This window comes from Vipera berus (genome assembly GCF_964194415.1).
Source record: "Vipera berus genome assembly, chromosome: 1".
Taxonomy (NCBI): Eukaryota; Metazoa; Chordata; class Lepidosauria; order Squamata; family Viperidae; genus Vipera; species Vipera berus.
This window is the reverse complement of record NC_138202.1, coordinates 147642452-147669642: the sequence shown is the minus strand read 5'-3', so window position 1 is coordinate 147669642 and position 27191 is coordinate 147642452. Positions and strand designations below refer to the sequence as shown.

Here is a 27191-nt window from a genome sequence, read left to right as displayed (position 1 = left end):
CCTACATGGATCTGGTTTTCTCATAAGAAAAGAGTAACTTTTGGAGCAGACCTCACAAATGTAAAAACTAGCTAAGTGTAACTATTAAAGATACTCCACGCTTAGTAATACTGTCTGTAACAATGCTGCAGCCTAATCCACGGTGCTGAAGGAAAAGCAGTTAATGATGGGAATTGTAGTTAAAAGTTGCTGGTAAAACTTGATTACGGCCATTTCTATGGCCAACAACAGGGGCCTTCTGATTGATTCACCATCTGGAAATTTCAATTTCAGTGGAATCTCACTAACTGAGCTTTGCAATGCTAGGTTACATTGAGCTATTTCATGTTTTTTTTAAATGTCCTATTAAAATGCACAATCTTATTTGTTCCCCATGTAATTTTAAAGTGATTAACTTATTGACTTGGGACTTTTAATCTGAACTCAATAAAGCAAACTGCTTATTTGTAGAATTTAACATGTAAATTTGGTAGGAAGGCAAATTATGCTTTGTTCATAAAATACTTCCACACATTGAATACTGTACTCCAAGCTGAAATAGCAAGGTATTATCAATGTAGATTTGTCTTTAATCTAATTTGTACACTTAATTTGGTCAAATTAAGTTTGTTCAGCTGTGATTTATTTTGCTCCCAGTAATTTTCGTTTCTTTACATTTTAAAAAGCTGAGGTGTGTGCAGTGTTAAGAAAATAAAGACATCATCATCAAATCATTCCTCACCTAATGAGTATTCAAGAATGAATGCATTTTGATTAAATTAAACATTGGTAACCTAGCCCTGCCAATTTAGCTGAAAACAATAATGTTTCAACTACTAACATAAGGAAAGAGTAAGTAAAGGGTTGCAAATTCTATTAAGGAGAAAATATATGAAATCATACATAAAGGAACCATTTGTTCCAATTTACAATATTTTTTTACAAATACCTAGTACACAGAGACAAAAATGCCATTTATTTATTTCATTCTTTGTTCCAAGTATAATATTTTAGAAACATCAAATAAGAAAAACAATCATAGAAAAGTTAATGTAATGATCATCTTTAAAATTAAAGTAGAAAATAAGGAGTATGGACAATATTTGATTGGATTAATAGTGTTCAGTAAATTTGCTTTTTTAAAAAAACCTCAGGCACCAATAGATTTAACAATGGAGAGTTCATTACATTATTTTGGAGTCTGGATGTTGTTAACTTGTGCTATCAGCTACAGATTTATTATTGGAAGTTGGTTCCACTAAAAGAACAAATCAGAGAGTGAATATACTATGCCCATTCAGTATTTTTATATGTTGTATTTGCTTTCTGAAAGTTATTTTAAAAGCCAACATTCTGTTGCCAAAACTGCTATGATTTACTGCAGTGTATTAATACTAAAAAAAAGTCAAGCCATGCAGTGAACTATCATAATGTACAATAACAGTTTTTAGCAAAATGTATTTTGTCACTAATATAACATAGAGAAAAGCACATTTGTAATAGCACAAATTATTATCCCATTGCTATTTTTGGCATTGAAAATTGTTTTAAAAAATAGTGTGCTGATTCCAGATTCCAAACTGATATTTTCAATCTTTTTATCATTTATGTCGGACTTCTTCAGTGGTTCATTTTCAAATGATCATGTTCATAAGCAATTTCATTTGTGTTAAATATAGGATGAATTAACTCAAAATCAACAGGCTGGATTGATAGAAGCTTGTCTTTTTTCTTCTTGTTTTGTACAGTAAGCACTCTAAATTTGTGTCAATTTGAATTCATGCTTTTTGCCCATAATACAAGTAGTCCTCGGCTTATGATTACAATTGGGACTGCAGTTTCCATCACTAAGTGATACAGTTATTAAGTGGGTCATCACATGATCATGTCTGATTTTGACCCTCTTTGTCATGTCGTTAAGCGAACCACATGGTCATTAAGTGAATCCAGTGCCTGCCTCCCTCTAGACTTTGCTTGTCAGAAGCTGGCTGGGAAGGTCACCAATGGTGATCATGTGATCCTGGGACACTGTAACTGTCATAAATTTATGCCAGTTGCCAAGTGCCTGAATTATGACCATGTAACTTCAGGGACACGTGATGCTCATGAAAGGATCAGTTGTAAGTCACTTTTTTCAGTGCCAGCATAAACTGAATAGTTGCTAAACAAATTGCTATAAGTCGAGGACTATCAGTATTCCCAAATGGGGCATACTTAGCAAGTATCTTAGTGAACACTTTATTGTTCTAACAGTGTTCCTTGAAATAATAACAGTTGCAGAAAGATTAAACCTGAGTTGAACAATTTGTTGCTGAAACAATCGTAGCTCCTATGATTGGTAGGGAGAATAGGATGTTTTGATGGATGGAGCTGTACAGTATAACTGTGGTTGTGAATGGCTATAAAGAAGACACTATCCAGTGGGAAAATTGTGCTAGACTTGAAATTCTACCTAGGATCTTAGGCACACAAAATGGAATCTAAGGTTAAAAAATAAGATGGTGCAAATTATCCAGCACCTGAATTTGAAATCTTGAAAAATGCCTTCCTTATCTGTGCTGAGCTCTCTTTATCGTTAACATAGATTCATTTCCCACTGAATTAATCTGGAGAGGAGGACCAACGCTGAGCCCAATAATCTGGGAGTAAAAAAATGTACGATGTTCCTATTGAGTTCTTTTCCTTTTGTTCTTCCTTTCCTCTTTTCTACTTCTATAGATATTATACGTGTAGCATTCTGCAGGCATGCTGGGTACAATATACTATGCAAATGAGTATAGTGTTGCATGGTTTGCAGCCTCTCTGCTTTTAGTGGCTTTCAATGAAAATGAAAGTGTTGTTTCTTTTTGTGAGCCCAGGACATCTTAAACAGAAGAAAATGCAGACTGCATGCTTACATTATTCTAATTTCTATGGAGTTGTTTTATGGAATTTAAATGTATTAAATTGCATTAACATTTTTCTACAATAAAAGAGAGACATCTCAGCTACGTTTACATGTTTGGCTTGTATGTTAATGTCAAAAAGGGTACGAGATGGTATTGTTAAGAGAAAAATCTCCACAGGCGACGGGACACCATTTGTTTTCTCAAATTACACCTTGAAGAGGAATTCCTTCAGTTTTACGACAAAACAACCCTGTGATATTGATTGAGCTGAAAGACGGTGATTGGCCTAGTCGTCACATAAGCTTTTTGCAACTTTGGCATTTGTATTCAAATAAGTCTCTCTCCATTCCTAGTATTAGCACTTTAGCCATTAACCACACCGATCTGAACTTGTAACTACGCAGGACAAGTCACACACACTATTTTATGAATGATCTTTCCTTTGGCAAAATCCTTGACATCAGCAGGGTTTACTTCTAAATAAGCATAGCAAGGGTTGCAATGTAATTGAATTATGAGGGATTAGACTGTGCTAGAGACAATGCCATTTCCTTTCCAGAGTAAACAGCCATACATGGCACTGCCTATAAACCCTGCTGGGATAGAATCAGTCATGATTGCCCTGAGAGATAACCACCTGCAGAAGAGTTGATCTTGCTTACTCCATCAGCAGCTTTTGGTGCGGCTAACCAGAGTATTCTTCCAGACAGTCTGGACTGCAAATTAAGTTAGAGACCCTGGGTGACAAGTGGTTCCATTCCAGAGAGCAGTATTGGGCAACTGCCATTTCTGACTCTTAGCAGTTACATTATAGGGTCCAACAAAGCCGTGGTTGTTTTTTTTTTGGTTGCCTGTGCTTTTGAGGATCTGTATCAAACCTGATGATGATTGGTGGGGGGAAGGGAAGGTCATCAAAAGATATATAGCGCAGGAAAATTCGAAAGACAGCAGGAGCTGACTTGTTGGAAGATGGATTCCTGAATACTTCTGAAACTCTCAAAGAACGCTGAGGTCCCTTCTCCTAAAGTCACTTCTATTTTTGGAGCCTAAATGATTTCTCAGGGCTGAAAATGCCAATCAGCAAGTCTGGCTGATCTCCCAGCTACCTTTGGTTGGAGAGGGAAAGCCTGAGCTACAGTGGATCTCACATTCATATTCTCAGATTACTGGTGTGGAAGATGCTGGCTAGATTGCTGAGAGGGCCACTGGCTGAACATGTTACGTCACTCCTGAAGCAACCTTGTTGGCTGCCAGTTTTGGACCAAGGACAAGATTATGCTTTTGACATGCAGCATATGATCCTTAAAAAGTTGTGCTAAATGAAAGAATGGCCATTACACTCTGGGTCGATCAGGAAGATTAGAGTAGATCTGAAAATGTAATGAAAATAGAAGAGTTCCCTCTGGTGACTTGGCCTTTTTGGGCAGTTACTGGTACTCACACTTTGTAAAGTTTTTCTCTGTCCCAGGAAAATGATGAAGCCCCTACAATTGCATTTTTAAAGCAGCTATTACTCAGGCTTTTTTTTGGCATGAAAGTTGTAGGCACTTTTTGTATAATTATTCTTTTGGTGTTTCTGATTGAGCATTTTACAGTTCTATAATGCACTGTGGTTTACATTTTAATTGACTGGAAACCATGTTGACGTGTAATAATACGCAATATATAAATTAAGTAATAAATGAAGAATAATGTCCTTTTGCAGATTTGCCTCCTCTGAGGTTACCACTCTGATGTGCCGAGAAGGCTCAATACTTCTAATAACTCTGACAATGCCACTATAATAAGAATAGCAATAGCACTTAAGACTTCATAGTGCTTTACGGTCTTCTCCGAGCAGTTTACAGCGTTAGCCTATTGTCCCCAACAATCTGGGTCCTCATTTTACTGACCTTGGAAGATGGAAGGCTGAGTCAACCTTGAGCCGGTCAGGATCAAATGCCAGACTGTGGGCAGAGTTTGCGTGTAATATTGCATTCTAACCACTGTGCCATCATGGCTCAACAATAACAACATTGCTGGCCTTCTAGAACAGGGGTCCCTAACCCCTGGTCCATGGACTGGTACCGGGTCACAGCATGCCAGCAACCAGTCCACACAAACAAGCAAAGCCCCATCTGCGGGATTCAGGCAGCTCACAAAACCACACACCCTCCAGTCCATGTAAAAACCTCTCTCCAAGGAACTGGTCCCTGGTGCCAAAAGGTTGGGGACCTCTGTTCTAGAAAATCCTCAAAACAAAGTCTTATAAACTGGCCAAAGAATCCCATGCTAGATGGTTACATTATGATTGATTAAATGAACTCACAACAGTATATATATTTTTGCCATTTAAAAAAAAAGTTTTATTTGGGGTTTTTTTGTCCTTTTATTTATGTGGGTTATATTTTTAATCGGTATTTATCTGCTTGGATTGCTTTATTGTCTGTACCGCTCAGAGTCATAACATGAGATGGGTGGCTTTGTATAAAGTAATAAATTAATAAAAATAAACTTCTGGTATGGCCACCCATCCCATTAAGGTGAAAAAGGAAGGGAATGAAGGCTAGCTCTTCAACAATGAGGATGATCAGTCCTTAAGAGAAGGAACCTCAAAATCAATTGCAGTAGATGGGAAGTGGTTTGCTTAGGAATGGCAAACCACTTTTGTATTTTTATGGGGGGGGAAAGCAACATTCTGTATAGACTTGGTTGAGGCATTTAGGCAGATTGGATTCCAAATGCTAACTTAGCCACTTCCTCCCCATCAATAACCAAATTTCAGAATGATAATGAAAGAGCACAGAATCCCTCAAGAGAAGATCTGACAAGAAAGACAAGCCCACAGCAAAACTGCACGGAAGGCTGGTTATTGATGGTGCCAGCAATGAAAAGATACAGATGATAAGAACATAGTATGTGAAAAACATGGACTAAGAAACAATTGAATCTGTCATAGTGGGAAAAAAGCAGACCAATTGTTTCAGAAATGTTTTAGAAATAAGTAAACTTAGATAGATCAGAATCAGACAGGTTAAACTGATAAGCTATACACTTTGCAGCATAAGGACACACAGGAATGGAGTGTCAGTGACACACAAAAAAGCAGATAGCTGAACGTTTATTCAGCTACTTCCATGTAAATGGATCATATCTTCTAGAACAGGGGTGTCAAACTGTCAGCCTGTGGGCCGGTTGCATCATGCAGAGGCCGCACCCACCCCAGCTCTGGCAATGCGAAAAAAGTCGCAATATGTCATGACACATCATGTGACGCGCGGCAGGTTGGACACCAGTGTTCTAGAACTAGTGGGTATCTATTGAATCTCAACGGTATAGAACTGTATATAGGTAGTCCTCGACTTACAACAGTTCATTTAGTGACTTTCAAAATTACAGTGGCATTGAAAAAAGTGACTTATGACCATTTTTCACACAACCGTTGCAGCAACCTCATGGTTATATGATCAAAATCCAGATGCTTGGCAACTGGTCATATTTATGATGGTTGTAATATCCTGTGATAATGTGATCAGATTTTGTGGCCTTCTGACAAGCAAAGTCAATGGGGAATCCAGATTTACTTAACAACTATGTTACTAATTTAACGACTGCAGTGATTCACTTAACTGTGGCAAGCAAGGTTGTAAAATGGGGCAAAGCTTAACACATTTTTCACTTAGCAACACAAATTTTGGGCTCAAATGTGGTCGTAACTAGAGGACAACTCTACTCTTACTATAAATGCAATAGTGGAAAACACTAGCCTTTAGCACAAGGGTGTCAAACTCACAATGTCACGTGATGTGTCGCGATGTATTGTGACTTTTTTTGCCATTGCCGGCAATGGGGTCGGTGCGGTTTCGCTATGATGCATCCGGCTGGCAGTTTGACACCCCTACTTTAGCATTTTGCAAGAAGTACTAAAGGATCTAGAAAGGCAAAATATTACTAATAAGGTAGTCATTCGTGCAATACAAAAGTTGGGGAAATGGTACAACTTAAAAGAGGGAGATTTTAATTAAATCGGTTAATCAGTGGTGGCATTCAGCCAGTTTGCACCAGCTTGGCAGAACCGGTAGCTAATTTTTGTTGCCCAGGCCCAGAATGGACTTCTGGAAGCGGCATCCACACAGAGAACCGGTTGTTCACATATTTGAATCCGACCACTGCAGTTAATAAAAGTGAAGTCTTTGTTCATTGCTAACATTCAAGCAACTCAAGCATAAACTCTATTCCTGGACAGCACCAGACTGGAATCAAATAAACTACATAATAGGAAATAAATTATGAAGAATTAAAATCCAGCTAGTCAGGACACTTTCCATGGAGACACTGGAACAGACCATGAATTGCAGATGCTAAACCTGGAGAAGGAAAAAGAGTAGCAGATCAAGATGGAGGATGTAAAATCACAATGTAGGATCAATTTAAGGAGAAATCTGAAATTGAAGACCTGCAGGAAGCAACAAAACTGAATCAATACTATTTTCTAAGCAAACAGCAGGGCAATAAATCTAGCAAATAAATAAAACATGTATATCGGACAACGGATACACCGATCGCTCAGTTTAGAGCCAGATACAAATGCATAGATTTATTTTTACATATACTCTACATGTATTTCCAAATCTCTGTCTCTTAGCCTCAGGATCTGTGCGATACAAGGACCAAATCAGCAATAGATCAGAAAATAATACATTTGAAGGAACTGCTTTTTTTCCCCCCTTCAGAAGTAACCGCATTTCCTTCCTTCAAGTTATCGAAACAAGGCGGCGATAATCGAGTTCCGCCGCTTTTGTTTTGTTTCGTGTTTTTTTAAATGACACCCAGCCTCGCTCTTCCCTGTAGCCCCAAGCCCAGCTGTAACGAACCTGCCTGTTTAACCAAGCTCCGCCCAGGAGCGCTTCTCATCCAATCACAAAGAAGGAGCTTAATCGAAGAGACAGCATTTCTGGGTTTATAATCGTCAGCGAGGAACTCAAGCGCGCCAATGAGCGTCCCTCTTCTGTAGCCCCGCCTACCAATGCTTGCTCCATCTGTCCTCTTACCCCAAAAAGCGATAGATCGCTGGCGCTCAGGGAAAACAGAAAGGGAGGCGCGCGCGCGGGCGGGCGAGCGAGCGCCCGTGGGCCCGGCAAAATTGTTCCGGCGCGCGCCTTACGCGCCTCCTGGACGGTGTCCGGCGAGGCTCATTCTACGGCAGCCGTCCTCTCCCTTAAGACCGCTTAGGCCCGGAATAAGCGAAGCTTAAGAAGGAGGCCCTTAAGAAGTTGCGGCAAGGCCGGCGGCAATGTCCGTGAGGAGCGGCCAGGGGCGCGCGGTTGCGTTGCTGCGGGTGACCACGACGACGGCGACGGCCTCGAGGGCGCGGGGCCTGCACCGCTTCCTTTCGTCCGCGTCGGCCTGCTTGTTGTTGTCTGCTCTTCCTCCACGCGACGGGGCCCTGCCGGGGCGCTGGGCCCGACAGTGAGCCGCCTCGGGCTGTGCCCGGGCGGAAGAGCGCGAAGACCGAGATTGCGGGGCGCGGGGAGCTGCCGAGGGGCAGCCAGAGCTTCGGCCGCTTGAGCATGGGAATCCTCTTTACCCGGATATGGAGGCTGTTTAACCACCAGGGTGAGAAGGAAGGCCGTGGCGGGGGGGGGGGAGGCTGACCTGGCCCTGTGGAAGCCAGGACGACCCCTGTAAAAAAAAGGGGGGGAGCTCGGGGGGAGGAGGAGGAGAAGACTGCTTTGAAGGCGTCCTGGTTCGGTTCCCGGCGTCTAATCCCGGGAACCTCCTGCCAAACCGGGTGCTTTGGGGCTTCTTCTCCAACGCGTCCTGGCCTTGTTGGCCGATGGGATTGTGGAGGCTGAGTTGCAACGCGTCTGGGAAACGCCCAGCACCGCTTTTGGGGGGAAAGAAGTCAGAGTTAGTTAGAGCCCCATAGCCGAAACTCTACAACAGGGGACTTCAAACTTGGCCCCTTTATGACTCGTGGACTTCAACTCCCAGAATTCCTCAGCCAGCGTGCCTGGCTGAGGAATTCTGGGAGTTGAAGTCTACAAGTCATAAAAGGGCCAAGTTTGAAGACCCCTGCTCTACAAAGCGTGCAGAGAACAGCAACAACAAAGATGACTTAGGGGGACTGGAGGCTAAAACATAAGGAATGGTTGCCGGAATTGGGTATGTCTAGTCCAGGGGTAGGCAACCTTGGCTCTTTTATGACTCGTGGACTTCAACTCCCAGAATTCCTCAGCCAGCCATGCTGAGGAGAAAGGGTGATGTTGCCAGGCTGAGCCAGGCTGGCTCAGGAATTCTGGGAGTGGAAGTCCACGAGTCATAAAAGAGCCAAGGTTGCCTACCCCTGGCCTAGTGTCTAATGAAGAGAAGGACGAGGGGTGACATGATCGCCGTGTTCCAATATCTCTCGGGCTGCCACAAAGAAGAGGGAGTCAAATTATTCTCCAAAGCGCCTGAAGGCAGGACAAGAAATAATGGATGGAAACTAATCAAGGAGAGAAGCAACCTAGAACTAAGGAGAAACTTTCTGACAGTTAGAACAATTAACCAGTGGAACAACCTGCCTGAGTGCAAACATATTTTCCCCAAAAGGAATAATGTAGTGTGTCACAAGGCAGCCAATACCAACAAGTTCTAGCTTGTAAGTTGAGCACCAAACAAATGATGACTACTGGGACAAAATTCTCATGTCAAAATGCGTTGAGTATCAAATGTGATGAGTTTCAAAGCAGTTGAATCAAGGTTCTACTCTACTGTATTAGAAAAGGCAGTATAGTAGCAGTGCGTGACACTGTTAATAACCACCTTGGCCAGCCACTTGTGGCACTTTGTTTTTACCTTTTATAGATTACATACTTATAGCCCTGAAAACATGGGATACTTGAAATGATGGTTTACCGCTTTCTTTTCCAGAATGCCTCCCATGTTGGCTTAAATTTTAACAGTAAAGACATAGTGGTTTGGGATACTGTTTTGAACCTTACTTTGCTGCTTAAAAAATAAAGAGAAACATTGGATTTCACCATTGTGGTTTATTCAGTGGAGGCTGAGGGAGCACAGCAATAGTAACATGTTAACAGATAAATTCCTCTTTAAACCAGCTTGCTCCTTGTGTGCTTTTCATATGCATCTTGCTGGACTATTAGGCCTGTAGTCAAATTCAGCAGGATATTTTTTACCTTCTTAGGTGAAATATTTTTTCAAGTGTGCCAAAATAAGCTGACTTTGTAATAATGCCGCTTGGGGGGGGGGCGAAAGCCCTAATAAGCAGGCATATACATAGAATGAAGGCTATTGCTAAGCACATTGATTTGGGCTTAGAGTGTAAGCCGCCCTGAGTCTTCGGAGAAGGGCGGGATATAAATGGGATTAAAAAAATAAAATAAAAATAAGTTATGGTGATTGAATGTCAGGAGAGAGATTTATGATGTAATACTGGCTTTTTTTTAGGTGGGCACTAAGGCTATGATAAAATGATAAGTTTGGGCTTGCTACAGGTTTGTAGTTTAACAAGATAGTTTATAAAGTTACAGAATCTTCATTTTAATGTATTGAAATTACATTTAAACATGTATCATCAAGCCTTTATTAAATATAAAATAGTGTAAGAATCACGGAATAGTATTAATTGTGTAGTATAACGAATTGTTAAGGAATATCATACATTTGTTTGTCAAATACAGAATTTCCTTTGAAAACAAGCTTGAAAAACATATGGAAATAGTTCAGAGGGACAGTGTGAAAGAATTAGATAAGAGTTTCTAAATACAGTATTTACCTTTTATCTACAGAATTCTGGAGGTTGATTTTGGTTATTTTCTGTTTTCATCTTTTATGTACTTAAGGGGGAAAAACACTGTTTGCTTCTTGCAGGGTTTGAGCTGTGTTATCTGAGCAGGTGCCACCTGAAACCAACTCTGAGAGCTGAGGATTTAGCTCTCTTGTTTCTGCCCCATCAATAATTGAAATGCTGTAATAGGACCTTAACTGAAAGGAGAAGAATTGGGCAAATAGGAATTCTGCTGTATGTATGTTTGGGTACATAGACAACTTATACATTGTTCTGAAACTGTAAGACTGACTTATTTCATCCATTACTTTTATGCTTCTCAGACTTAAAAAAACTCTGATAATGTTATTATATATACAGTATCCTTGATATAGAATTAATTGTTTAATGACCGTTCAAAGTTATGATGGACTTTTCCAAAGTTACTTACGACCTGTCCTCAAAAGTTATGACTGCTGCTCCCCCCTCCCCCAATCATTGACCACATTTTGGGTGTTTGGCAACTGGCTCACATTTACAACTGATTGTGATTTGTCACAATGTTTGCTGGTTTCCAGCAAAAAATGCCATTTGGAAGAATGGATTTGCCCAATGAGATTAACTTTATAACTGTCGGCTCACTTTATGATCATTGTAAAATTGCTCTTATGATGGAGCCCAGTCACAATCCTCAACTGCAATGATTTATGATCAAAATTCCAGGCTCCATTGTGGTTGTAAGTTGAGGACTACTTCTGCAAATAAAATGTTTTATACTGTCAGGCACATGAAGACTAGTGACTGTTTGAGCTTCACTTAAAGTTGAAATATTCAAATGTTTGGGTCTTGCAGAAGAAAATTTTAATGTTAATCTTTAAGCATCCTGTGTCATTGCTTTGCCATTATTTCTTTCCCTTAGGAGGTAATTGAGAGAAATTAGTTCATGTTATTATTGCACATACCTTGTCAGTCATGTGGTAACTACTATGATTGCTTTTAAATGTAATACAACAGCTGATCTGCACTTCTGCATTATAGTTATTCCATTATTTAGAATAAAAAGCTATTTATTAAATAATTATTTAGATATATTGCAGTGGAATTAAACTTACCAATTATGTGCCATCAAGTTAGTGTCTCCAAGAAGATAACATAATAAAACTCAAAACAAAATACTGTAAAATTACTATCTGTAAATAAAATTGTGCACTACATAAAACAACCAGTGAATGCATCTAGCGTTGGTCAAAATATGATAAAATTCCAATACTAGATCGTTACCATTTAGCACCAAGTTAAAAAATACACCACTGCCAAAATCTGGGTATTACAGTATGAAAATGTCTGGGGAGATATATTAATCTGGTACCAAAAAGTAATAATATGGGCACCAGTAAAGCTACCTAGAGAAATAAGATATTTGAAAGAAAGCCTTTATCCTGGACAGATGCATATGATATGAATGAAGAAGAATATTTGTAGCTCAGGATTGAAATAAGGGGTCCTTGGTGCACTCTGAGCTTGCTTGTTTCATCAGTGCTAGTAAGGAGTACTGTTTGCTGTCAGTTTATATCAGGGGTCTTCAAACTTGGCCTTTTTATGACTTGTGGACTTCAACTCCCAGAATTCCTCAGCCAGGCATGCTGGCTGAGGATTTTTGGGAGTTGAAGTCCACAAGTCATAAAAAGGCCAAGTTTAAAGACCCCTGGTTTATATTCTGGTGTCTTGCCTGTCTGTGTGGGTGGGGGCAGCCTTAGGGATTCTTTGCTTGGGCTGTTCTGGGAGGCCCAAAAGAGAAGGCGGCTCCAGCATCTCTCCATCAGTAATCAGCACTCAGATCAGCATAGATTATCTCCAAGGTCAACTTCAGACCAACAATCAAGTAAGCAGTACCCCAATCAAGAAACTGCCAAAGAGCCATTAGTAAACAGCCCAACCAAAGAATATTTTGCACAAGTTGAAATTTTTCTCTTCAGAATCCAACCCCTGTATTATTAAATAATACGCATAGTAATGCAGGATCACTGTAGTTACATATCCTTGTTTGGACAGGAAGAACCACAAATGAGGAAATACCCAGCAAGCTAGGTTTTTTAAAGAGCCTATTTAATACTTAACTGTATGTTTAGGCGTTTTGCATTATTTGAGAAAATTTAACATTATTTCATATGGAAATAAGCAGTCATTAAATCAATTCTAGTTGCATAAAATAGTTTTTTCCCCCCTTGTCTAACACAAGTTCAGAAACCAAGGGCCATACATATAAACAAGTGTGAGACAAAAAAAATCCAGTAATTTGGGCAATATGCTTTTTCTAGCTGTGTACCATTCAGCTGTTGGTGTTTGTGGGTTTTTTGAGGGGGCCTTCTTGGGGAATGATGGCATAGCAGTGTGCACATGGTCTTTTGGTAACTTATGGACTCTCAGTTTCAAGCAATTGATGCTTGTTAAATTTTTGAGATCAAGAACAGTTAGTCCTCGACTTAAGACCACAACTGAGCCCCAGATTTCCATTGCTAAGCGACACAGTTATGAAGAGAACTTTTCCCCATTTTGCCACCTTTCTTGCCACAGTTGTTAAGTGAATCACTGCAGTTGTTCAGTGAATCTCATTGATTTTGCTTGTCAGAAGGTCACAAAAGGTCATCACATGAGTGGGACACTGAAACTCATAAATATGGGTCAGTTGCCAAGGGTCCAAATTTTGATCACTTGACTGCAACTGTTGTAAGTGTGAAAAACAGACATAAGTCATTTTTTTAGTGCTGTTGTAACTGAATGGTCACTAAATGAACTTTTTAAGTCGAGGATTACTTATATTAACAAATTTATCCTAGTCCAGTCCACTTCAGTAGTACCTTTCACATATAACCAAGACAGCAAACCAGTGTGTGAAAATAATAAATACTACATTTGAAGTGCACCTTTCTTTCTGCATTGTGCATTGGTGAAAAAGTTGTCTGATATAATTCTGCATATAATGGATCTGTCAGAAGAAAGTAGTTAACTGAAATGTAACAGAAAATTTCTGTTTCAAATATATTAAAAACTGATTTAATCTGACATCTGAATTCAGTTTTAGTGGAATATATATAACCATAACTTATTATGGATCCTATTTGAAGCTAGTGCTTCCACTTTTAAAAAATTATACAGATTTTTTTCTTATATTCTCCATTTAAAGTAATGTAGTTGATTTTAATCATAATATTTCAAAGAATTCTAACATTAAGGGAACCTCAGTAGAAAATTTATCTGAATATCTAAAAAATGATGTGCTTGGTAGAATTTTTTTTTAATTGTGTGTTTTTTTGCTTCAATTCTCAGTTCACACTGTGGGGAGAGAATTGAGGCTCCATAGATAAAACAATATTAATTGAATATCTGCACTAACTCTTTCTACCAACAATCAAAGTAAAGGAACTAATGTTGTGTTAGGGTTATTATTGGTTTAATTTGAATGTAGAATTGAATTATGGTTCAGTACTATGAAACCACAGTAACTCTCTGCCTTTATTACTACTATTTATTTATTTATTTTTGGGACTTATATGCCGCCCTATCTCCTGAAGGACTCAGGGTGGCTAACAACAATAAAAACATTACAAAAATTAAAAAAGAATTAAATAACAGCCCCAAAATAAATTAACTACACAGTTAAAGATTAAAACATTTTAAAAACCCATCGTCAATCCAGGTCAGCCTGATGGAAAAGGAAAGTTTTGAGGTCGCGGCGAAAGGACCGGAGGTCCGGGGCCATCCGAAGCTCAAGGGGGAGTTGGTTCCAAAGGGCTGGTGCTCCCACAGAGAAGGCCCTCCCCCTGGGGGTCGCCAGCCGACATTGTCTGGCTGACGGCACCCTGAGGAGGCCCTCTCTGTGTGAGCGCACTGGGCGATGGGAAGTCGTCCCCGGCAGCAGACAGTCCTGCAAATATCCCGGGCCTAAGCTATGTAGGGCTTTAAAGGTAAGTACCAGCACCTTAAATCTCGCCTGGAAGACAACTGGTAGCCAATGCAGCTCACGCAGGAGGGGTGTAATATGGGAGTATCGGGATGCTCCCATCACTACCCGCGCGGCCGCATTCTGCACCAGCTGAAGCCTACGGGTGGTCTTCAAGGGCAGCCCCATGTAGAGAGCATTGCAGTAATCTATCCGAGAGGTAACGAGTGCATGAGTGATAGGTCCAGATAGGGGCGCAACTGGCGCACCAGGCGAACCTGGGCAAATGCGGAGTATTTCTTTTTTAGATTCCAAATCTGAAATAGTGTTTAATCTTTTTTAAATAATATTTTATTAATTTTTACATTTAAGTATTTAAAAAGCAACGTGGTGACTGGGTTAATCAATAATTAGATAACAAAATCTTTTGTACAGATCTCAAGTTACAACATCAGATATTTTTTCTTTTTTCCCTTAACATTTACTGTCTTGTATTCAAGCTAGTACAGTTCTTATATCAACTTATTAAAAACATCATTATTACATTTATCAATAATATTTTAGCTTATATGTATCTTAATTACATTCATTCTTCATAAACAATCCATATCCTGTTATTAATTTTTACCCAATTTTTAGTTTCTCATCAATATTCCAATTTAACCTTTGATATTTATAATTTTCAGGCTTTAGGTAACCAAGAATTCCCTTGTCTCAGTTCACAACAAAATATAATAATCAAAATGCAAATTTTATCTATTTGAATGTAATGTTCTATTTCCTAAAAGTTATCTATGAAATAGTGGTTAATCTTGATGCGATATAGTAAAACCAGAAAATTTGCAAAACGTGGTTTACAAACAGTACCATGTTAATAATAACTAGAATTTGTGTAGATTCTGGTGTCATAACCGACTGCTTTAATTTAAAATTAAAAGGAAGTTGTAAAACTGCACTTTTTGGCAATGCTGCAGATGTGGTATGGAAAACCAAGACCACCTGCTGTCGGTTTTTGTAGTGCTAAATTTTGGTTGAAAGATATGCTGACAAGGCTTGTAATTTATACATTTGTCTAATTGTCTAATTTTTGTACCCTACTACTGGGTCTCCAGAATTTTGTATATAACTGTCATTTGACATTTGAAGAATAACTTCAGAAAGTAAATTAAAGTTCATAATAACAATGTGTGGAATACATTTTGAAAGAATAAAATTGAAAACACAAAAAATACCTAATATTTTATTTGGTTTGTTTTACATACTATATGGGATGCGGTGGCTCAGTGGGTTAGGACACTGAGCTTGTCGATCAGAAGGTCGGCAGTTTGGTGGGTCGAATCCCGAGTGCCGCATAGCAGAGTGAGCGCCTGTTACTCGTCCCAGCTTCTGCCAACCTAGCAGTTCGAAAGCACGTAAAAGTGCAAGTAGAAAAATAGGGACCACTGTGGTGGGAAGGTAACAGCGTTCCGTGCGCCTTTGGCGTCTAGTCATGCCGGCCACATGACCATGGAGACGTCTTCGGACAAGCGCTGGCTCTTTGGCTTTGAAATGGAGATGAGCACCGGCCCCTAGAGTCGGAAACGACTAGCACGCATGTGCGGGGGAACCTTTACCTTTACCTTTTTTACATACTATATATTAGGCCGCATTTAGAAAACAAAACCGATAATATCTAATGAATATATCATACAAAACAACATTTACAAAACATTGTAAATTATTACAATTACTATTAAAAGCTTTAGAATTATAGAAACGTAAAAAACAAAAAATACGTATTAGGCAAAGAGCGGGTATTAATGACAGTGGAGCCACCTCAATATTTTATTAGTACTCTGAAGTCCCCAGGCATTCTTTGTTATAGGATAATCATTTCTTTGTCAAAAAAACATCCAGAGACCTGAGCAGTATATACATTGTTGTACAGGTACCACATTTGAACCCAAAATGTATGTTGCTAAATGAGACATTTGTTAAGTGAGTTTTCCCCACTTTACAACTTTCTGCCACATTTGTTAAGTGAATCACAGCAGTTGTTAAGTTAGTAACACAGTAGTTAAGTGAATCTGGCTTCCCGCTGACCTGGCTTGACAGAAGGTCACAAAAGGTGATCACATGACCCCGGGACACTGCATCCGTCATAAATATATATCAGTTGTTGAGCATCTGAATGTAAATCACATGACCATGGGGATGCCACAATGGTCATAAGTGAAAAATGGTCAAGTCACTTGTAACTTCGAACGCTCACTAAATGAACTGTTGTAAGTTGAGGACTACCTGTAATGTGTTGGAAGTTTATTTCCAAGGTGGTCTTAATACAGGTAGTGATGTAGTATGATAAGCTGAAATTCTCTGTTCCACGTGCTCATGATTTATATGAGCGGAGATAGAAATAATTGCCATGGAAGGAAACAGTGTCTGTGTGTAGGGTCTTTGCTGCTCTTTAGCTTGGTTGTTTCCTCGCAGGAGTTTCGTTATCAAACTAGCTAACATCATCAGTGCTAGAGAACAACCAAGCTCAGACAACAACTTTATGACTTAATGAGCAGGCTCCATTACGATTATAAATCAAGGATTATTTGTACAGTTCACATTAAAAACAGTTAAATAGGCGATTATGGAATCTGTGAATGTGTGACTAGAGACAGGCAACCTAGTGACCTCCACATATTTTGGGGTGCATTTCCCATCAGCTCCAGCATTTTTGCCAGTGGCAAGGGTGTGTGAGGTGTGAAACATGACCATATGCTCAACCAATCTTTTTTTCTTTTTTTCATTGCAGAGCACAAAGTGATAATAGTTGGGCTTGATAATGCAGGAAAAACTACTATTCTTTATCAGTTGTAAGTATAAAGTAACATGAACAAGTGATTTGAATTGCCTTGTCAATTTAAAATGCTGCCCTTGACAGCAATAGGCTGAAATGTATGTATGTATGTATGTATGTATGTATGTATGTATGTATGTATAATCCCACAACCTCATGATTTCAAGAAAGATTAAAATTACAGTGTAAGCCCTAAATGAGGCGTTAGATATTAAAATTATAAAAAAAAACCAAGAAAACATTTCTTCAAATAAAGAGGGAAAAAATTGAAAATTTCAGCATCACCCAAGTGTGCAGTGTTGCCCAGAAGGAAATTTTAAGATTTGCAAATAATCATATTTGGCAATATAATTATTTTTATTAATTTAGAATAGAATGAATCATTCTTATTTTTAAGACTGTTGCAAAAAAAAATTACACCAAAGGAATAAAGAATTAAATTCTGTGCTCAGTTATTCAGAATTCAATTCTACTGAAATATGTAGGATAATATTACAAATAGTTCAGAAATAAATGCAAATATATTTTTATAACTTAGATCACTATCACCATAGAAAAGAAAATGATTTTTTTTTCTTTTGCAGTTCTATGAATGAAGTAGTGCATACTTCCCCAACAATAGGTAGCAATGTGGAAGAGATTGTAGTTAATAATACACGTTTTCTTATGTGGGATATTGGAGGCCAAGAATCTCTTCGATCATCATGGAACACATATTATACAAATACTGAGGTAAGAGCATAACCCCTACAGGGGAAATCTTGGAAGTAGGGGCTCCATATCTGAAGTACAGCAACCCAGACAACTTTTGGATAGTAGCAAATGTTTTCTTTGCTGCCTTGTAATGGTTGGTTGTATATTTTTACCCCAGATGTGGCGACTCTAAAATATATTGTTGAGGGTTATTTCATATGAAACGTTAAGATATGAATCAATAATTTGCTTTGTTGATATTAAAATGAAACAGAAGAACTTGCTTACTTAAAATAGCCTATTAATTTAAAGTGCCTATTAAAAGTGCCTACTTCTAGAGTTAAAAAGTACTTTTTGGCAAGAAATGTATACACGTTTAAAATAGATGTAGATACATTTGGGAGGGAAAGTGCTTTGACATTAGAATTAAAATTAAAAAAAAATTAAATTAAAAATTAAATTAAAAAATTCAAAATTAGAATTCACTTTTCTGTTAAATGATAGGGCAGATTTTGAGACAGAACCAACAACCTGTAGATGAGAAGAGGATGTGTGTGGGCATGTGTGCTTATGTGCATGCATGTGGAGGAATAAGATGGTTTTCCTCTTTTTTCAAGACATACCTGTAATTTATTTGGTTTACAATTCTTGAAAAGACTTGGAGAACATATACATTAGACCTATATGTGACAGACATATATAACTATGACACCCGACCTTCTATGAACTGAAGCTGCTATGAAATTATATTATTCATAAGATTTAGCTAATTGAAAAATCGTATAGTATCTTTCAAATAGTGCAGGAAAGATTGTGTCCTGAACCTTATTTCAGAATTGTCATGAAGAGAGCTAAACGTTCCTCACTAGCTGACTAAGCTGGCTGGAGCTGTTGGGGAGCAGAAGGCCACAGACTCATAGTAGCACGCTGTCTTTGGGATCAGTGTGAACTAAAGAATACATTAAACAAAAAGATGGAATCAATAATACAAATTAAGGTACTGCCAGAAAAAATACATGTATCTTTTACTGGGTTAGAAACAAAAGCCTAACAACTTAGGTGCTACTTAAAAACAAGGTTGTGAGGCTAGCATTTTCTAAGAATGTTTTTTTATATTGGGCATTTGGATGAGTAGTTATGACGTTCTAATATTTAATAGAATACTGTTAAACAATGCAGCTGCCAAAAATATGGCAATTGCGTATTGGATACACTCCCCAGAAAATGACACAGAACTCCTTGTTGGATTGGGCAGTTTCATTTAGTGTGCCATCATAAATTCTTGCAATATTATAATTGTGTTATAATATTATAATGTTCTTATAAGGGTTTGCTTTATGGAGACAGCCTCAATCTTTCTCTGATTAAGATTCAAGATATGTATGGACATTCTTAATTTACAAATATCTCTGATTCTTACAGTTTGTGATAGTTGTTGTGGATAGCACAGACAGAGAGAGAATTTCTGTAACTAAAGAAGAACTGTATAAAATGTTAGCACATGAGGTAAGTACTTTTTTAAAAATTTGACTGACACAGAAACAATTTCTAAACTGATACTTAAGTTTGTCACTGGTTTCTGATTGTTCTTCCATGTTGGTAATCACCTCCAGAATGGTATTTAAAAAAAGTGTTTCCACCCAGATTGGGGAACTTTTAGATTAAATAATAATTTTTAGAGTAGTACAATATCTATTATGACTGACTTTTTCACTACAAATTAAAAAAGATTTTGCATGTTACTTAAGGAAATAATAAAGTGTAGTTGTAGAAATTAGTATCTATGTTTTCCAAAATAACAGTCCCAGATTTCAAGAGAAAGGAAAAGTATGATACGCTTTGTTATTAAAACTGTCACAAGCATAGTCTGTGTGAAGTAAGTATATTCTGGGAGATGATAGCAGAAGTGATATATGGTATTTGCATTTATTTGATAGCACCTACATATTAGACCATGTTAGGATATTAGGATAAAAGTGCCATATAAAAGAAGTCAAATGATTCTCTTTCATTTATTTTTTATTATGTTAAGTTGAAAGAAAGGAAGGTTTTGTGCACATTACAATTTTTGATAATGGATCAAAAATCAAAGCATTATTTTTAAATGCTCATATTGTAAACGCTGTATTATGGAAATTAAATTCAGTTGGTATGACTGACAAGGTAGATGCCAGATTTGCTATCCATTTGCAAATGGGTGGGGAATATTATCAGCACATTTGGATAGGAAGTCATAAGCATTGAAGGAAAGAAGTCTGTCCATCCACACACCCTACCTCAAATACTTGCAAACCAACAGCTGTATAGACAGCATAATGAACATTCCACTCACCCCATTGTTGTTGTTGTTAGCTGCGAAGTCGTGTCCGACCCATCGCGACCCTATGGACAACATTCCTCCAGGCCTTCCTGTCCTCTACCATCTTCTGGAGTCCATTTAAGCTCACGCCTACTGCTTCAGTGACTCCATCCAGCCACCTCATTCTCTGTCGTCCCCTTCTTCTATTGCCCTCGATCTTTCCCAGCATTAGGCTCTTCTCCAGTGAGTCCTTCCTTCTCATTAGGTGCCCAAAGTATTTGAGTTTTAGCTTTAGGATCTGGCCTTCTAAAGAGCAGTCAGGATTGATCTCCTCTAGGACTGACTGGTTTGATCGCCTTGCAGTCCAAGGGACTCGCAGGAGTCTTCTCCAGCACCATAGTTCAAAGGCCTCAATTCTTTGGCGCTCAGCCTTTCTTATGGTCCAACTTTCACTGCCATACATTGCAACTGGGAAGACCATAGCCTTGACTATACGCACTTCTGTTGACAGGGTGATGTCTCTGCTTTTTAGTGTGCTGTCTAGATTTGCCATGGCTTTCCTCCCCAGGAGCAAGCGTCTTTTAATTTCTTGGCTACAGTCCCCATCTGCAGTGATCTTGGAGCCCAGGAAAATAAAATCTGTCACTACTTCCATTTCTTCCCCATCTATTTGCCAGGAATTGAGAGGGCCAGATGCCATGATCTTGGTTTTCTTAACCCCATATTTAATATTAAATAATTTAATACTAAACGTTTGTCCTTTGTTCTAAGAAGTTGCTAGTATTTAGGTTTTGCATTCATCACAATATTTTCTAATAGTGAACCAACATTCTCTGAACAATGATATCCCTACATCAGGAGTCTTCAAACTTGGGCCCTTTTATGACTTGTGGACTTCAACTCCCAGAATTCCTCAGCCAGGCGTTTTACATTATATAAAAAGAGTGGATGTTTGACAGTATGCCATAGCTATGGTTCATTATCGTCTTAGTCATTCAAGTTTAAATGAAAAATATTTCTTAGAATTGCTGGAAGTGACCTTTTAGTTAAATTCTGATTGTTTGACACTGGGCTGCTCTGGTGTGATTTTGGATAGAATTTGTGTTGGTTTACCGCGTTTTTCAAATCAGTGTTAACTTAAATCTAAGTGTTAAATACAACAATGAATATTATAATAGTTTAGTGGTATAACAGGAGAGAAATTAAACTGAGGATATATATATATTACTATAGGACTTGAGAAAAGCAGGCTTGCTCATCTTCGCTAACAAACAGGATGTTAAAAACTGCATGACGGTAGCTGAAATTTCTCAGTTCCTGAAACTAACATCTATTAAAGATCACCAGTGGCACATCCAGGCATGCTGCGCTCTTACTGGCGAAGGGTAAGAAGTATTTTGTTTGTGAATACTTTTTTTTAATAAAGATCTACTACATAAAGTAATGAGATCATGCCAAGGTCTGCAGATATAAGTAAGGCATTTGTTGATCACCAGTAGTAACTTCTGGTTACTGTAAAGAATTAAAAAGTTCAAGCACTTCACCGCTCCATAAATCAAATATTTCCTTTAGAGTAGCCATATTGTGCTCTGGTAATCGACCTTCAAAGTTTAGTTTTACAATTGATAATGTAAACAAGTCAGCTTCCCCACACAAGAGGTTGTTTCTGTTCGCTCTTTAAAAAAGAAAAGTTATTTTTTCCCCACTTAAATATTTTAATAACTTTAGTTCTCAGCTTTTTGCGAGGCACGCAAAAATCAGTCAAATTCTCAGACGTTTCTAAATATTACAATCCCAGAGTTCATGCAAATCACCAAAGAAAAATACTTATTTGTATCTGAAGAAACTTTCCCTTCAACTGAAGAATAAATTATAATCCAAAAATTGCATTAGAAATAAATAAGGTCAAATCCAGTGGCTCTAAATTTAGGCTGCGACACAGCTGCAAACGATGGAAGACACACACCCCTTCCCTGTTGCTCCCATCAGAGTAACCCCTGTTTCTGTGACTAACTTATTAGGAGGACTGATTGGTTGATATCAGAGGAAGAAAAATCTGAAGAAGAAAAATCTGTCAGGGAAATAAATCAATAATTCCCTATCAGAGGGCGATGAACCGTGGTTCATTTGACGCATGGTAAACATCAGGTAAAAATAAAGAAAACCAAGGCATATTCTACTGTATATAAAACTTTAATTAGAAAACAAAAAAAGAACTTAACTGACTACATCCTCTCATCAGACAGAATACAAAGAGAAGAAAGTAAAGAGAGAAAAACATTTTGTAGACATGCGCACTTAATAGCAAAAAACAGATTGAAACCATAACATGGCTGGACATGTGACAATCACCTTGGTTACATTGATAAGATTACTATGCAGCTGGCAGAAAAAGAGTGAGACATGCGTAGCTGACAAACAGAAAAAACGCAGTGACAAAATCATCCACCCCTTCCTGAGTAACTGGGGTGAAACTTTGGTGCGACTTTGTCTACTTTTGGAGGCAGTTAAACCATATTTTCCCTACCAGAAACGAACTCAGATCTGTCCCTGGATTTCAAAATGGAAAGTGTTACAGGTTATGGCATATTACTTTAGTGAAGCTTATATGATTTCCATATATTTTGTAAAGTTATTAGAATGGAAGCCTTAATATATCTAAAAAAACCCTTAGCTATTATTTGAAGTTTGTCACACATGATCTGTATTAATGAAGTTATATACTTGTTTAATTTTTTTACAGATTATGCCAAGGACTTGAATGGATGATGTCAAGACTTAAAATCAGATGATTCTAACTCTGCACAAATATTGTACAAAAGAGAACTGGCTATTTGGCTGTGAATTATTGGCTTATGTATATTTATAAAAACAAGATGACTTTTTTTTGCTACCTAAGGGGATTTCAAACGAGAGAAAACAATTGGAAGTTCAGCCTTGACTTCCTTTGATGATTTCTTTGAACTGACATTTAAATACTGTGGCTGGCTTTTCTTTTATCAAGAAATAATGTGCGGAGATCAAATACAAGGAAGGAATTTTAACCTTTACTTTTTATTATTCTAGTCTAACTCACCAAATTGAAATGCTGACTATTATTTCCACAAATCAGAAAAGAAAATCAGTGGTACAGGTACTGACTGTCTAGTGTTGAAACAGAACTGGGATGCGTTTCAGAAGTGCAAACATGTTCCTATATGTGAACTATATGTTTTATGTAATTATACCTCATGTTATAAGCTTGATTAAAATCTGTTGAGCAAATTGGTTAATATCATTAATTCTGTCCATAGTATTCCGTAAGTGGCAGTATGTGATTTGAGCCACTTTGGACCTATTTGAGTTCCATGTGTTACAGCCAATCTTTTTTGTCTGAAGACCGAGTAGGTTCTGTCAGGACAAATTCTTTTATCTACTTTCCAACCCGTCTCAATCTTTGGTGAAGCTGTAGCAGGCTTTGGGATACATAGGAGGGGCTGCTAGTTGGACAGGATGATGAGACTGTTCAACCAAGTCATCAAAACACTGTGCATGGAATGTTTTGTATCACATTGTGGCAGTAGGTTTGGGGTCAAATTTGAATTTTGATACTATTTAAAAAGGCGGGGGATACTATGTTTTACTCAAAACCAACTGAGATAAAAATACAGGTTATGTATTATTTTATGTATATCCTGCAGATTAAAGCAACCACAAAAGAATTAAGATACAATGTATTATTATTTAGAAGTTTACATTTTGATTGCATTTGCTGAAATATGCATTGCTTCAAATAGAACATTTGAGTTGCATGAAATATGCACCGTGGTTCGCAAACATCTTTGTACATGCATAGAATGTATGTATAGAACATTTCCATTTGAAACACGATGTGTAATGTTGAAGTTAAATGGTGGGTTTAATCCAAAAGAAATAGACCAATTAGGAATTTCACAGAATAGGTATATGTCTCTTGGAGTTTCTTCTGAGGAAATTGGGGGTGTGCTCTTTATGTGATCACCTAAAATGACCAGAAATGCGTAATTACACTAAGTTGCACTTAAAGTCACTTGAATGAGAAATCTTGACCACTCTTGTTGATTTAATAAATAAGATCAGCTAGGTTTTGATCAATTCCATTGCTGCTTTCTAGGGGGCAAAGAATATAGACAGCTATGTTAGTAGCCTATTCATTGAGCCATTTGCTTTTCAGTTTTTCTAGGAATATCCCAATTGTGTATCCATTTGTGTGTGTGTGTGTGTGCGTGTTTATATGCCTTGATTCAGCTGTTCCCGAAAGTGAAAATTTAAACTAAATGCATGGATCCTACAAAGCAGTTTTCCAGTTTTATATCTTCCCTGTTTCAAAACTTGGAAGTGCATTAAAATATGAATAAACTAATTTTCCTGTTACTTTATGCTGCAATGATTGTAAAGGTGGATAGGGGAATAAGTTGGTGCCTGGTATAGGAAAATACAAATTATTTGAGATACTATTTTAATCTTCTGAATGTTGTGTTTAGCATTCTTTCCAGGCTTAGGGGGTTATTTAGAAACAAGTGTATCCTTAGTACCAGATAAACCAAACACCTCCCCTCCTTTTTTTTAAAAAAAATCAGGCATCAAATGTAACTTGCACCGTATATTTCAAGTTGGATCAAAGCAATTAACTATTTAAATGGTTGGAGCTCAATACACTGGCTGGTTTGTACAACGGCTCATCAGTTTTTCTTATTGGAGACATGCTTAAAATTAGTAGTGCCATTAAACTACATATCAGTATTTGGCAGGAGAAAAAAATGGCACATCATAGTTTTCTTTGAACATTTTATAACAAACTGGTTTTGAAATAACTTAACTTTGAAATCAGTTTGCTGTGGATGTTTTTAAGAGCCATAAACAAATATTTAAACCTCTTGTAAGTGGTTCCATGCTACTTTGATTCCTACACATTTTTTTTTTAAAATCACCTGTCATCAGATGAATGCCCTGACAATTATGTTTCCACATAAACATAAACATAGTTAAAACTGAAGTAGAATGCGTAAACGTTTTGAATATACCCAAGTTATCAAATTTATTAAATACCCTTACTAACTTTAGCAAGTATGAATGGGAGTGCATGAGTTCCCAAATGGGAACCGATTTCCTTCTGACATTCTTGTCTCAACTCTCAAGACTAAGAATAAATGGGTGGTTGTGAGAAGGGTAACTTACCCTCTGTTTTCAATGACTTCAGTAAAATTGAAAGCATACAAACCCACAGGCATAGTCCAGCTCTGATACTTTACTAACTCTCAGCATTAACAAAAACAAAGCTTGTACTTTATTTCAGCTTTGAATCAACTAGCAATGGGCTGTTGGACACACTGAAAAGAGGTTAGAAGAAAGCTTAATACAAAGCCTTTGGATAATTAATCTTATTTTAGAGCAAAATGTTATCAATCAGTTCTTCAAAGCTAAAGCCCATTTTTGTTTTCTTGCATATTTTTATCCAAAGCAGGCTTTGGACAGAACAGCTGTGTGTTGAGCATTAATTTCAAATTGATCTGTTGTTCACTCTCTCCATATATATAAATACATTAAGTGCCCTGTACTTCCATAGGACCTGTGAATGATGATGGTCACTTGGTTGATGTCAATCTGTAGAGTGGAAGATTCAGATCGGGATAATATACCCAAGGCAAGCTGAACATAAGTAGTTTCTAGATTTAGGTTGCTGAAAGAAATGACTTACCGTTTTAAGTTTGTTTTTTTTTAAATTAGCCCTGGCTGCATGCTTGATTCTGTGCCTATATGTAATGCCTACTTAATGTGTAAATTTTGTAAATAAAGGATTATTAGAAAGATAAATGTAGTCTGTCTTATCTGTAAAACCAGCGTGCAAACCTTGTGGCCCGCACTAATGCTAACTATTGATGACAGACCTGTCAGACTTGCGGAGCTTAATATGCTTAGTAAATCTTACTATTTGGGAAGTTATATTGTTATAAAGAAGAAGTATGAAACAGTAGGTATGTTAAACTTGCTCGCTGGCAGTGGTAAAGTTCACTTGGGGATGGCGATGACGAATCATACAATCAATAGCTATGTAAACAGCTATGTAATGCACATGATAGTGATCCCTGATGAATGATTAATAGTCTGCATGTTGTTTCCAAAGTACGGTAAAAGCTGCCGCTCAGAAGGAACAAAGACTACCCTAACTATTGCAGCTAGCATTTTTTATTTAAGACCTTTTTAAAAGAATCACAAAATTTTATGGCACAGCTGGAAGTTAGAAAAGAGAAAACTAAATGTTAGTTTAGTTAGGGGAGAGGGAAATGAATGCTTCTCAAATATTAATATTTCAGGGTTAAGTTTAGTTGTATTTTTAATTTAGTTTTTTATAATTTGTAAAGGTATAGTTTATGGGTTAGGGTTAGGTATGGTTTATGGAGAATAGGAGGAGGAAGGAGTATTAGGTATGTTTGCTGCCTGGAGTTATTTATAAACAATAATAAAGGAAGGCAGGATAAAAATCAAATTTCTGGGCAGCAACACCCCAAATCCATGGGAAATTACTTGTGCCTGATACTCATTATTATAAAGTAGAGTTAATGTCTCACCTACTTTTCCATGTTAGATGCAGGTAGTCCTTGACTTATGATCACAATTGAGCCCAAAATTTCCATTGCTAAGTGAAACAGTTAATTGAATTTTGCCCCATTTTACCTTTCTTGCCATAGTTAAGTGAATCACTGCAGTTGTTAAGTTAGGAACACAGTTACTAAGGGAATCGGTCTTCTCCATTGACTTTGCTTGTCAGAAGGTTGCAAAAGGGGATCACATGA

The 27191-nt window shown here is 37.7% G+C and overlaps 1 protein-coding gene across 3 annotated transcripts; it reads left to right on the top strand.

The window, feature by feature from the left end:
- The first annotated feature begins 7930 nt into the window (after window positions 1-7930).
- ARL5A (ARF like GTPase 5A) lies at window positions 7931-26205 on the top strand. 3 transcript variants are annotated; one of them, XM_081314119.1, is made up of 7 exons: window positions 7931-8462; window positions 10722-10872; window positions 17343-17403; window positions 17972-18119; window positions 19503-19586; window positions 21613-21764; window positions 23123-26205. In XM_081314119.1, the coding sequence occupies exons 4-7, from the start codon at window positions 17976-17978 to the stop codon at window positions 23169-23171; spliced, it is 429 nt and encodes a 142-aa protein (XP_081170245.1). In that variant the 5' UTR covers window positions 7931-8462; window positions 10722-10872; window positions 17343-17403; window positions 17972-17975; the 3' UTR covers window positions 23172-26205. The 3 variants fall into 3 exon arrangements, with proteins under 3 accessions (XP_081170245.1, XP_081170243.1, XP_081170244.1); XM_081314118.1 differs by lacking the exon at window positions 7931-8462 and adding an exon at window positions 9366-9489; XM_081314117.1 differs by lacking the exon at window positions 10722-10872.
- The last annotated feature ends 986 nt before the right edge of the window (window positions 26206-27191 follow it).